Raw genomic sequence first — 12,654 nt, forward strand, 5'->3', positions numbered from 1 at the left:
AATCAATCTTATTTTAAAACATTTAAAAATTAATTTTATTTCAAATGATTAAATATTAAAATGGTTAAATTTTATTTTATTTTATTTTAAAAATGATTATTTAAAAATCAAATAATTTTATATAAAAATAAATATTAGTAAGAGTTATTCTAAATGAGTCCCCAAACTTTAAAACATTCTAATTTCATTCTTAAATTATGGCTCTCATTCTAAATTAATCTTTAAAATTTTAAACATTCTATATTTATCTTCAAATTTGACCCTCATTTTATTGATCCCCAAGCTTTTGACTGATTTAGGGGAAGTTATTGGAATGTTCAAAAGTTTAAGGACCAAAGAATGGCAGTCATAGTTTGGGGTTGGATTTAGAATGTTTAAAAGTTTAAGGACTAATTCAAAATGAGGGTCATACTTTAGGGATGTATAGTGAAATTAACTAAATTACTAGTAATATGTGAATTTTTTTAGGGAAATAATATATTAATTAATCAAAAAACTATAATCATTAAATATTATAAAAAACTCAAGCACTATGAAGGATTTATGTTCCGTTCAATGATGACTTTCCTACTCCAAGTTGTTACTTGACAAAGAAGTTGCCAAATCTATCTCCGTGTGCTTTCGCTTTATTGTTCACCCAACTCAACCATGGATATTAAATTTAAGAATAAATTATTTCCAAGATCATTTAATTATGATTTTAGTGTTTGTTCTTGAACATGCCTTGTTGATTAGTGGTGGAACATGCTTCAATAATTTTATTATTAAAAATATTCCAACCATTAATTAAATTAAACTGAACCATACGTAGACACAAATATACATAGCATGCAAGCATTCATGCTAGTAGTAGAATTAACTTTCATTTAAAGGCTCGTAGAGATATCTTCACTCCGCCCAACTTATTTGATTCACCACAAAGGGGGGAAATGCCGTGTCCTCTACTGCTTAAATTGGTTTATCATAAACAGAACCTAGTAACAACTTTTGCTGTCCGTTACACGGAGGCCGGATAGCCTGCTGTACGCTCCCCGGCGATCTTGGCACTTCCTGTAGACATTCTTGAATGGAGCATGTGGAAACTAACTTTGTCGAAGCTAGGGATGCATGAAACTTATCATGCCCGGCCGGCTTCATGAAACTAATCGAATCATCTTCGCTCTCAAACCCGCATGTATTGTGCAGCTTCCTTCTTTGCACCTCATCCTTGACTCTCTATAATGTCAAAAGAGGGGAAAGTTGATTAATAACAGACCACTTTATGAAAAAGGCATTCTCCAGGTTTTATGGAATCTCAGATGCATGTTTTTCAGTTTTCACTCTATCATGCAACCTTTCGGTTATGTCGTGATCCAAAGAACACAATTTCGTATGTAATATGTATCACCAAGAAAAATAGTATCGTGTGACCAAAAAGAAATCCGATTTGGCCAGGGTAATATTCTTCAAATTACAAACCTATTTGACATTGTATAGCCATTTGATCCAAGATAAAGTAAAAGACAAACGCCTCTATGCTTAGGGAGCCAAATGCTATATGAATGGCAAATTACAAGTTCCCAAAGAAGTCATAACAAAAATAACAAAAACAATAGGACACAGATGTGTTCTGTTTCAAGACAAAGATTTTCTAGCAGAAGCCTTGTGTCGGTTGAGAGTAATGTCTTAACACGAATGTCGATTCATAAATAGTCTGGCACGGGATAATAAAAACAACCTAAAGTCTTCATGCCAGACAATGGTTAAGATAGGACAATACTTCCACACTTCTATGAATAATTCAACTAAGACAAACTCACATGAAACATTTTTGCAAGCAATTTAGCAGTGCCATTTTAAAAAAACTCGAATCAACAAATCATCACCTCATATTAACAATTAGTGCTCTAGAAAGCAATGGGAGGGGAAAACACACAGTTGTTATCCATTGACAAACGAACACACAAAACCTAACCATAATTCCCTAACAATGATTCTTTAATGTTTAAAACTTAAAAGTCTAAAGCCCAGATCCATTACGCTACACAACCAAATGAAAGTGTATACATAACAACAATGCACGATTTATATCATGCATTCATCCGCACAATGAAGCTGCCACGGTCGAATGCATATACACAAAACCAACATTAAAACACTAAATTTCATCAGTTAATCACTGAAACTGCACATGTTGAGAGGGGAAAAATAGAACAACACCAATGAAAACAGTACCTAAATGTCAGCTGAAACAATTTTCATATACGTGAAAGTGGATTTAACATAAAAAAAAACCCAGAAAATTTTGAAGCCACAAACCTGTAAAAGTCTCAAGTCGAACTTAGGGAGACCGATCTGGCCAACAGTAAGCGACCCAAAAAGGTTCCCCACCAAAGCAGCATCGGGGACAACCAACCCATGGACCAAACCGCCAACGAAGCCACCGAGAAAGCTATCACCGGCGCCGGTCGGATCAACCTGGTTAGCCCCAAAAGGCTCGATTTTCATTTCTCCATCTTTCCAAAAAACTTCACACCCATCTTTCCCACGTGTTATCACCACACAACACCATTGCCTCACTTTCTCTAAGTCCATAAACAGCGCCTCTTCCGATGAGGCCTTCAAAAATTTTACCCGCGGTAACAGATGGTAAAACCCACTCTCTTTTAACCCCACGAGCTTCACCGTCCCATCGTTCTTGTCGAAAGAACGGATTAAAGCTTGGATATCGACGAAAACGGCGTCGCATGTTTCAACCATTTTCTCCAGCGTTTCAGGCAATATCTCCCCGCCGACCCCAACGGCCATTCCGAAATCGAACCTTTTATCGGGCAGATCCGATGGATTGATCGGATCACAGACTTCGACACGTTTCAAGACCCGATCCTGATGAGCATTATCGGTGTGGCCCTGACCGAAATAAGCGTGGAAAACGGTGGATTTGGACGTGGGAATCACGATGGGGTCGTGATTAACCGGGTATTTAAAATCGAACCCGACTTTTGATGTTAAATGGGAAGAAACAGAGAGGGCGGTAAAGACGTTGGAGATAAAAGAGGAGGCTCCACCGAGGGTTTCGGCGACGACGGCGCCGTCGTGGAGAAGGACATCGTGGCAGTAATTACCGACAATGAGAACGCTTTGAATTAGGGTGTTTTGGGGTTGAGGGATGGTGGTGGTCACCATGGCAGAGAGAATGTGACAAAAGGGGGTTTTAGATGAAAAGGAGAATGGGAAAAAAATTTAGAATCCATTGAGAGGGGGAAAGAGAGAGATTTAGAGAGAAGACATGGAAGCCGTAAAAGGAAGACAAAAATCTAGGTGTCAACAAGCCGTGGACGCGCGACAGATTCACATACATTTGCCCAAGGCTGCAAAAATAAGTTAAAAATCACATTTTTGGAGATGTTAATACTTTGAATTGTGAACCTTAGAAAATGACTAATTTATTTTTAGAATTACAGGAGAATACAACATGAAATTTAGACTAACCATGCAACTTATTCCTTAAAATTCATATAAAATATTATTAAAATTTTGGTCTTTACAATATTAGCCTATCCAGAAAATAATTAAATCTTATTAAAAGTTTATTAAAAAGAAATACTTATTCAAGTTTTACCATTGTATATTTTGTCAAACAAATACTTGTATCACTTTTTTAAAAAGAGAAACACATATATCAACTAGTAAGGTTTAGGATTTTCAAAGTTCGGTTGTAACCGAATTAATCAATCGAGCTAAATATTTTTTGGTTAATCGATGGATTGATTTTTTGTTCGATCGGTTAACGGTTAAGAACTTTTTTTAAACTTTAGTTATTGAAAATTTTGTTTTCAAAATCAGTTAATTAACCGAATTAACCAAACTTTTAAATATTTAATATATTATATATATTATTTAGCCTAAGGAGTGTTGAAACTTCGGTTTTAACCAAATTAACTGAAAATATTAAAAGTATATAATTTATATTATTTATATACTATTTATAAATTTTGGTTAATTCGATTAATCGAACTTTATTCGATTCAGTTAATTTTTTTTTTTTAAAAAAATCAGTTTCATTAACAGTTAAGAGGGAAAAAATTTCGATTAACAATTCTTTGGTAGTTCAGTTCTGTCAATTAACCGAACCGACCGATTAAACGCCCCTAGTAAGGTTCATCTTTTTTTTTCTTTTTTATAAACTAAGGCGATTATAAAATAATATATGTTCTAAATACTTTCAAATGTTTGATAATATGTAACACTCATTCCCTATATATGCCCTCGTACACGAGTCATAGATGTCACATGACTTTTAAAATATTACTGTACTTGAAAACCAGTAAAATATTATTTTATAAAATGATTTAATATTATAATATTTAAAATGTCCGTTCATTAACTACTAATATATACATAACATTTTGAAACCCATCACATAGTAGCTTAAGTTCGCATATAATATAGTATAAACCAAATACCATATGTCCTATCATAGCATCATATAATGCCTAAGTACATGCCGACTAGTAATATCAAAATAAACATCTAGAGTTGTCATATTGTTACTGATGAGGCAATCCTTCACAAATGATATCAGCTGCACTCCTCACTTCGATCGTACGCTATTACCTACGTGTGAAAATCATCACACGCTAAATATTCACTTAGTGAGACATAATATAATAAATGAGGTATATTAAAACATAAGTATTTCATAAAAGATCAAAATATGAGTTTAATCGTATAGAATACATTAACGCATAAATCTGACTTGATAGGCCAATTTTCCTTCAAATAACCTGTGAAACAGTATTTCATATACCTAACATACTTATCAATTAGTATATTCCAAAATATCCATTCACAAACCAATGTATGAAAAATGAGAATGTAAAGTACACAATAAACACCTAAGTGTCGCAATAACGTATAGGTACTGTGGTACACAACAACACTATATTAACCATTTTCGGAGTAGTAATCTCGTACGACTACCATCCTTGCACACAAAATACCATAGTACACAAAGTACTATTAAGAAAATGCAATAATGCATTAAACAAAATCGATAGATATCCATCACACACCAAGTATGCCAATTACATACATAGTGCTACAGTACACAAAGTACTACTACAATACCACCTTATCTATAGTATTACTATTGCACATATGACTCTCCATGTAAATACAATAGGCTTTAAAATCCAAATCGCAGGTTAAACATTTATTCCAAACCATTAATAAATAATAATTTGTGTGAAACACATCCATTCGTTTTAGGGCAATTCATACCCTAAAAATCATTTTCATAAAACTTTATGAAAATATTTCAAAATGCGTTCAAAACATGTTTAATAAAAACACTCGAGGTTGACTCGTCGCAAGTCATCCTCATATCATATAAGTACATATTAAATGCACTCACCTGGTATGACTCGCTATTATGTCTTACTGTCAATATCCGATTACTCTTGGACTTTTTCCTTGCCTTTCGCTTTGCTTGTATCACGGTTTGGATCGCAATCTACACAAGCATCCATACAAGCATATACAAATATAAAAGACTTGTTAGTACTCTTACTAACATTTTATACATGATAATGATACCTAGAAGTATTATTATTTTTTCGAATTCTTCTAAACTTCATCTTAAATTTTCCTTTTTACTCATAATGGGCCTCTTGCCATTATTTCCTTTAATTCAAGGCCCACTAAGCCCAATAAATTTCCAGCATTAAATTTTCATCTCAATACCATAATTACCACTCAAGCCACTAGCCTTCTAAATATTTACCATTTATACTTAAACTTTGCCAAAATTTCTAAAATGGCTAAATTTCACATTATAGCTTCAATTTCAACACTCAAACAGTAGTTTACAACAAGGTAAATCAATTATTGAGTAATTATACATTTAGCCTATAACTTTTCAAAATTATTGAATAGGTCCCTCAACTTTTGAAAAATTAAAAAATGACCCAAAATTTTTTTCTAAGGCTTTTAGAACCTTATAAATATCATTTCTAAGCCATAGGAATTTTTCTACAATTTTCCCAACTTATTTCCTCAAGGCATAACCATATATGTGTTAGGGATTTAATGTTTTCACTTGATTCAATTCAAGCATGAAACCAACCTCTATTCAACATTATAAAATCTCTACAATCAAACCCCCTAACTTAATTTCATCAAATAACAATCTTTTCCCAATTCTAGTGTTAGGCCGAAATCAACATAATTATGTATAGACATGTATAGGTGATTTTAATCGACAATCAAGCTTGTAAATGATTCTACAACCTCAATAACATCTAAATCTTTCATCATATCATGAAACCCTAATATAAACATAAACCCTAGAATTTGGGATCTTTGAACACAAACTAAATTAGCATGTAATAATGGTACCAAATGATAGCGTTTTTCGAATATAACAATTTTCTAGTTCACAGCTTGATCCAAAATCCAAAGGAAATTGTTCAAAATTGAAAAATAAAATTTCTCTTACCTAGATACGGGGGAGCACGAAATGGATATGAAAAATATATTGGTTTCATGAAATTTCTCCTTAATTTCATGTTAATTTACCTTATATTTAAGCTTAAATGAATATAATATTCATTTAAAGAGAAATGTCCAATTTGCCCTTAATAAAACTTGATATTTACCTTAAAAATAAGCCACATAACCCTTATCATCTTTATAAAGTCAAATATGAACCAATTAATTCACCCTTTCCAACTTTACCCATGCAAATTTTCTAAAATTTCAATCTTGCTATTTTTCATCAAACGGTCCAAAATAAACATGGCAATAATTTCTCAAATCCAATGATCCATATTATTTTCCACCATTTTAACATGTGGAAATAACTTTTTTAATCTGGATTTAATAACCTTCAATTTTTCCCAAAATTTTTTTCTATCCGATTTAGTAAATTTTTACATGACTTTAACACTTTTTAGCTTTTAACATAAATTCTGGATCCAAAATCTGTTTCCCACAAAACCCCACACTTAAGGGTGAACTATTTATTTATGGGGTCAGATTACCTAACTTTTTGATAATTATCTTTTTGGTCCCTAAACTTTTCAACTTTATACTTTGGTCACCGAACGTCAAAATTTTACGTTTTGGTCACTAACCAAAATTTGGGATATTACATTATAAATACTTAATCACTCTTGTAATCAGTGGTGCTTAAACTTATGATCTCTAAAAGGAATAACAATTCATTTAACTAGTGAGGTAATTTGATTAGTGCGTAAATTTTTTCTCTTAATTTAGAAAAAGAGTATTAATTTAATTTCTGTCATGTGCTTGGACAAACAAAGTCACGTTTGAGCACTTATGAATGTGAACAAATATCAATATTAAATACAAGTACAATTTTTAATTTTCTCTATAGATCTAGTAATGGGTTGAAAGTGACAATGTTTACTTAGTTGTCGCAACTCGAGTCTTTTTGATCTTTTTAGATTCATGATTTACAAGAATCCATGGCCATTGCAATTTGAAAATTTCATCGCAACTTTTGTGGAATATGAGTCAAAAGAATTCATGCGAATTAGCATAAATGATAGATAAAAAGAAATTTTTTGAAAGTGATTATACATATTAGTAACATCAAATTTCATATATAAATAAATATTATAAAATAAATATTATTAATAAAATAAATAATTAATAAAAAATTAAACTCAAAATTTTAAAATAAATAATTATTCACCTTAAACCATACTTACATCCATCACTAATTAAAATTAGACTTGGTGTTCGATTGCTTCTCAAAAGGAAAAATAAATATAGTTTACGATGGAGCAAAACAGGTTCGTTTATGATAATTTTCAATATGAAAGACCCAGTTTTTTGGGCAATTTTTTTATATATAAGGTTGTGGGAAAAATATTTTTCAATTAGAGAATTAGATTTTTTTTTTAAATAGGATGGATGCTACAATGTCATGAAAAGTCGTCGAAATCAATAAATATCTTTTGAAAGATACGATGTCTTCCCACATTAAGTTCGTATTTGTCTTATCTGCATTATTATTTCTATGCCAAAAGTTATGTATTAAGCTTTGAAAGACACCAAATATTCTAAACATCTTTATAAAAATATCAGATAATCTATACGTCTTTCTCAATTTATTACAGAAAATACCCAATTTAAGAAATGAAATTTGATGATCATTTTGGAGATTTTTCTCCCACCCCATTATTTGGGTGATTTTGCCCAATATTTTGCCAAATAAACTCGATTTTTATAAAATTTTAATGAATATAAAGTGATATATGTTTGAAAACTCGAATATAAATAAAGCTTTTGTCCAGTCTATTTAATCATAGGAACGGATAAACTCACTTTCAATGGGAGGATATAAAATTGGATGTAGCACGATTTTTTATGTTGACTCAATATATGAATAATATTAATTAGTTATACTGTTAATTTATTTTTATTTGATGTTTCTAAATTAAATATTAATAAGAATTCATAAATTATATAATTGAGTTCAAAATTTTCAACCATTTAATAATGAATACCAGTACATCTACATATGTGGTCCTTAATTAGTGCATAAATTATTATTATTATTATTATTATTATTATTATTATTATTATTATTATTATTATTATTATTATTATTATTATTATTATTATTATTATTATTATTATTATATGTACTTCTATGTTAATATTGATGATATTTATCATCATCTCCAATAATTAGTCGCTAGAGATGTATAACTAAACTTTTATTTTCTTATTCTTAGATGATTAGTTTATGCATATCGATGTGATTACTTTTTTTTATGTAATTTAATATATCTTATTTAATAAAATTTATTACTATTATTAATTTTTTAAAAAAAGTAAAATTTATATTTTAATTTATGTTGTTTAGTTATGATAAATATATAAATTTATATTCAATGTATTAATAGTATACAACTTTAAATATCATGAGTGAATCACATAATTATATGATTATATAGTTTTTATTTTTTCCTAATAACGTGACATTATTTAGTTGAGTGGCACATGAAATGATTACTGGTTTTAGATGCCAAAGTTATGGAGTGAACACAACGGAGCATTGCTTTTGCGCAGACAATACGAAAGAAAAGAATGTGATTCTGCTTCACATAATATATACATTCCTCATATCACAAATCACAATACATATTTGGAATGCGATTCTACTTTATTTTCATGCTTTACTGCAACTCTCCTTTTTCTTAGAGTAAGCCATAGCATTGTGGACTTTGAGATTCCAACTCCAAACAAGATAAAGCAAACTCATGTTTGAACACTACAACTGCTCCACCCTAACTCAAAAGCAAGCATCAACCATAAAGATTAATCCAATTTCTTATAACAGATTTGAGCATGGTGATTGCAAACCACGTCGACGCATTACGCCATCTTGGATTGATGGCTCACTCAATAAGTTTGTTATACCCCTTTGTCTCCGAAAGTTACACTCTTGTCATCATTCTTTCTACCATCATTTTTCTGAGTTTCATATCCTTCGATCCCTTAATATGATCTCTGACCGTCCATTTAATCTGTCAGAATTAAATATATTGTCAGGCGGTTATCTATTCAACATGTCAACTTATAAATAAGAATCATGACCTTAAGTCTAACACTAGAACTAAGGGTTACTATGAAACCTTTCAACCAAGACTGAAAAGAGATTTCTTCTTGAACTCTCTTTACCCTTCATATCTTTAAAATCATATGACATTGATAGTTCGAAATTTCATCGTGAACCATCGCCTACGGCTATTCAAATAAATTAAAAAAAAAAAGAATCTTGCTGACATAAACTAACTGTTCTTATCAACAAAGCTAATTCAAGGAGAACGCATTGGACAGTTTATTTACCACATTAGGATTAGGATTTGATAAACAAGATCCATAAGTGATCAAATCAGCTCTTGAAGATTCTCAATCAGCACGGATGCCGCCATAAAAGTTTGAACAAGGCGTTGAATCAATAGTTTAACCATGTGGATTCAGGGGGCAAAAAATAATAAAACCTATGATTAAACTAACTTCAATTTTCACAGAAACAAGTTGACCCCTAAATGAATAAGCTCAGCACATTAAGCTTTAGCAATTTCATATGAAATTACACTGCTGTTTTATTGTAGCACAAGAATCCTTCACTTCAGATGAAATGAAAAACAACAATCATACTATTTAGTGGAAGTAATAGAAGGAATGAAACCATCAGACGGCTTAAGTGATAAAAATGTAATGTTTTTAAAGTTATAAGTTTGAATAATTATATTTACAAGATATGTGAATGAAATATATAATTTTCACATCTTTATGAAGTCTATGTAACATAAGGCGTGTTTTCTCGAGATAAGTTTGTTTAGTTAGATTAATTTATATTTAATAGAGATATTTTTTATTTGAATGAATCTTAAAAAATTATTAGATAAAATGTAGCTAAGAAATAGTTGACTCTTAATTTTTAATGTGTTTGAGCTTAATATATATATATATATATATATATATATATATATATATATATATATATAAATATTTTAGTTAATTTAGTTAAGTAATTGGTATCAAAGTAAATTCTAATTCGATTTAGGCTTAATATAAAAATAAGAGCCCAAATTATATTGTTTTTCTCATTTAGATGCCTAAACTATTTTTCGGTTAATTCGGTTGCCTAATGTTACAAACGTTATCATTTTAAGTGTTTCTTATGTAACAACGTTAAAAAAAATTCATTAAGTGACACATGTCACATTTTGATAATTTAGAAAAAAAATTATTTTAAATAAAAAAATTAAAAAAATTCTTTTTGAAAAAACCCCCAAAACTTTAAAAAAATTTATTTCAGTCCATATACTTACCCATTCATTGTCATTTGTCGTTATTGCTGTTGACCAAACTTTCATCGATGATACAACCACAGTCACTAGTCTTTGAAATCATTCCCTTCGTCTTCATCAAATATTAATACTTAGTAAAGACAGTAGAGGATCTAAAACTTTAAAAATGGAGGTCCAAAAATTTTAATATTTTTTTAACAAAATGGATATGCATTTTTTTTATTTTTCTTTATTTTTAATGTATTGAACTATATTTAATAATTTATCTAAAATAATGAGTATACATTTGTCCCTATAGGACCTAATGCATCTGCTCGTAAAGGGGAGGGAACGGTGAATGAGAGGGAGAGAGAGAGGGAGAGGGAGTGCTGAGGTATTTTTTTTATAAAAATAATATAATAATTTATTTTTAAGTTTTTTTTTTAAATAAAATCTTTAAAATTATTAGAATACAATATGTATCACTTAATGAAACTTTTTAACGATTATTGTGATCAGAACACTTAAAATAATAACATTTATAACGTTAGATATCTAAATTGATCGAAAATATAATTTAGGCAACTAATTAAGAAAAGGTATAGTTTGAATTCTTAATCTTTTATTAAGCCTTTGATTTATAAATTAGATTAAGTCCGAACAATGAGCATCCCTACGGACCTTAACCTAGTCTAGGTGAGGATATGTCTACCCTTGTCGCTGTTCTGCAATGTTTTGTGCTACAATTTTCCTCTCAATTGTAAAAGAAACAAAGAAAATTGAACGACAACTCATCATCCTGAATCATGAATTCAGCTTAAAACAATATAATTAATCCCCAAAGGCTTCAGTTCATCTAACTTCTTTTCCTTTACTAAATCCTAACTCGAACCAAACAATAACTTTTCAGGAAAAAAAAGGAAAAGAAAATAGCTAGTGTCAAAAATGATGAAACTGTCTTCGCTCATCACCGGCGGAACAAATCATGCTGGAAACAAAAAAGAAAAGAATTACTCAATGATGAGAAATATCAAAGATCTTTAAAAAGAATCGCTATCATCTTATCATTGAGAGAGAAGAACAACTCATCATTCTCAACAACCTCAGGATCACCATGAATCTGCATATCATCACCTGCACAAGCATTATGTTGTGACCCCCTTTTAGCTGTAATTTACGAGCATCCACTACAATATCTAAAGCTCGCGACTGTTGAAACTCACTGCCCATTATTCATTGATTGACTTTTCACTTCAGCAAATAGAAACACCTCCTCATGGAACATTATATGCCATGACACAGATTCGACCTCCTAGAGCAAAGCACTTGTACCCTTTATGTTGAGGGTTGTACCCCAAGAATGTACAATCCTATGACGTAAAGTGAAGCTTATGCTTCTGAAACGGCCTCAAGTGTGGGAAGCACTTACACCCGAATACCTTCATCATGTCATAACCAGGCTTTCGTCCGAGCAAATTTTCACAAGGAGACACTCCTCCCAACATCGAATTTGGCAATCGGTTAATAATATAAATTGCTGTCATGGTTGCATAAAACCAATAGGTTAATGTCATAGAAGCCTAGGCCAACAATACCAACGCCATTTTAATTACGTGCATGTGTTTCCTCTCCAGAGTTTCGTTTTGCTTGGAAGTATGTGGGCAGACAAGTCTGAAAGTGATCCCAGCTTTAAGCAGCACAGGAGAGAGGCTTTTATATTCCCCTCAATCACCCTGGACAACCTTTATAGTCACACCGAATTGATTCAAAACCATCTGCTGGAAAAGACCGAATACTAAGACAGCTTGAGACTTGTTTTGAAGGAAATAGATCCAGGTAT

General features: G+C 30.9%; 1 protein-coding gene across 1 annotated transcript; it reads right to left on the minus strand.

Moving 5' to 3' along the window:
- Positions 1–808: 808 nt before the first annotated feature.
- Positions 809–3,282, minus strand: LOC120202314 (inositol 3-kinase-like). Its single transcript, XM_039202756.1, has 2 exons — positions 2,299–3,282; positions 809–1,215 (listed from the first exon to the last, which is right to left on the minus strand). The coding sequence occupies exons 1-2, from the start codon at positions 3,163–3,165 to the stop codon at positions 949–951; spliced, it is 1,134 nt and encodes a 377-aa protein (XP_039058687.1). The 5' UTR covers positions 3,166–3,282; the 3' UTR covers positions 809–948.
- Between the last annotated feature and the right edge of the window lie 9,372 nt (positions 3,283–12,654).

This window comes from Hibiscus syriacus, unplaced genomic scaffold, assembly GCF_006381635.1.
Source record: "Hibiscus syriacus cultivar Baekdansim isolate YM2019G1 unplaced genomic scaffold, ASM638163v2 tig00008517_pilon, whole genome shotgun sequence".
NCBI classification, from domain to species: Eukaryota; Viridiplantae; Streptophyta; class Magnoliopsida; order Malvales; family Malvaceae; genus Hibiscus; species Hibiscus syriacus.

Excerpts from the sequence above, each read along its gene's own strand:
- LOC120202314 (XM_039202756.1), bottom strand. The coding sequence starts at position 3,165 with ATGGTGACCACCACCATCCCTCAACCCCAAAACACCCTAATTCAAAGC. Across the intron at positions 1,216-2,298 it reads TCGACTTGAGACTTTTACAG|AGAGTCAAGGATGAGGTGCA; the intron begins GTTTGTGGCTTC and ends TTGACATTATAG.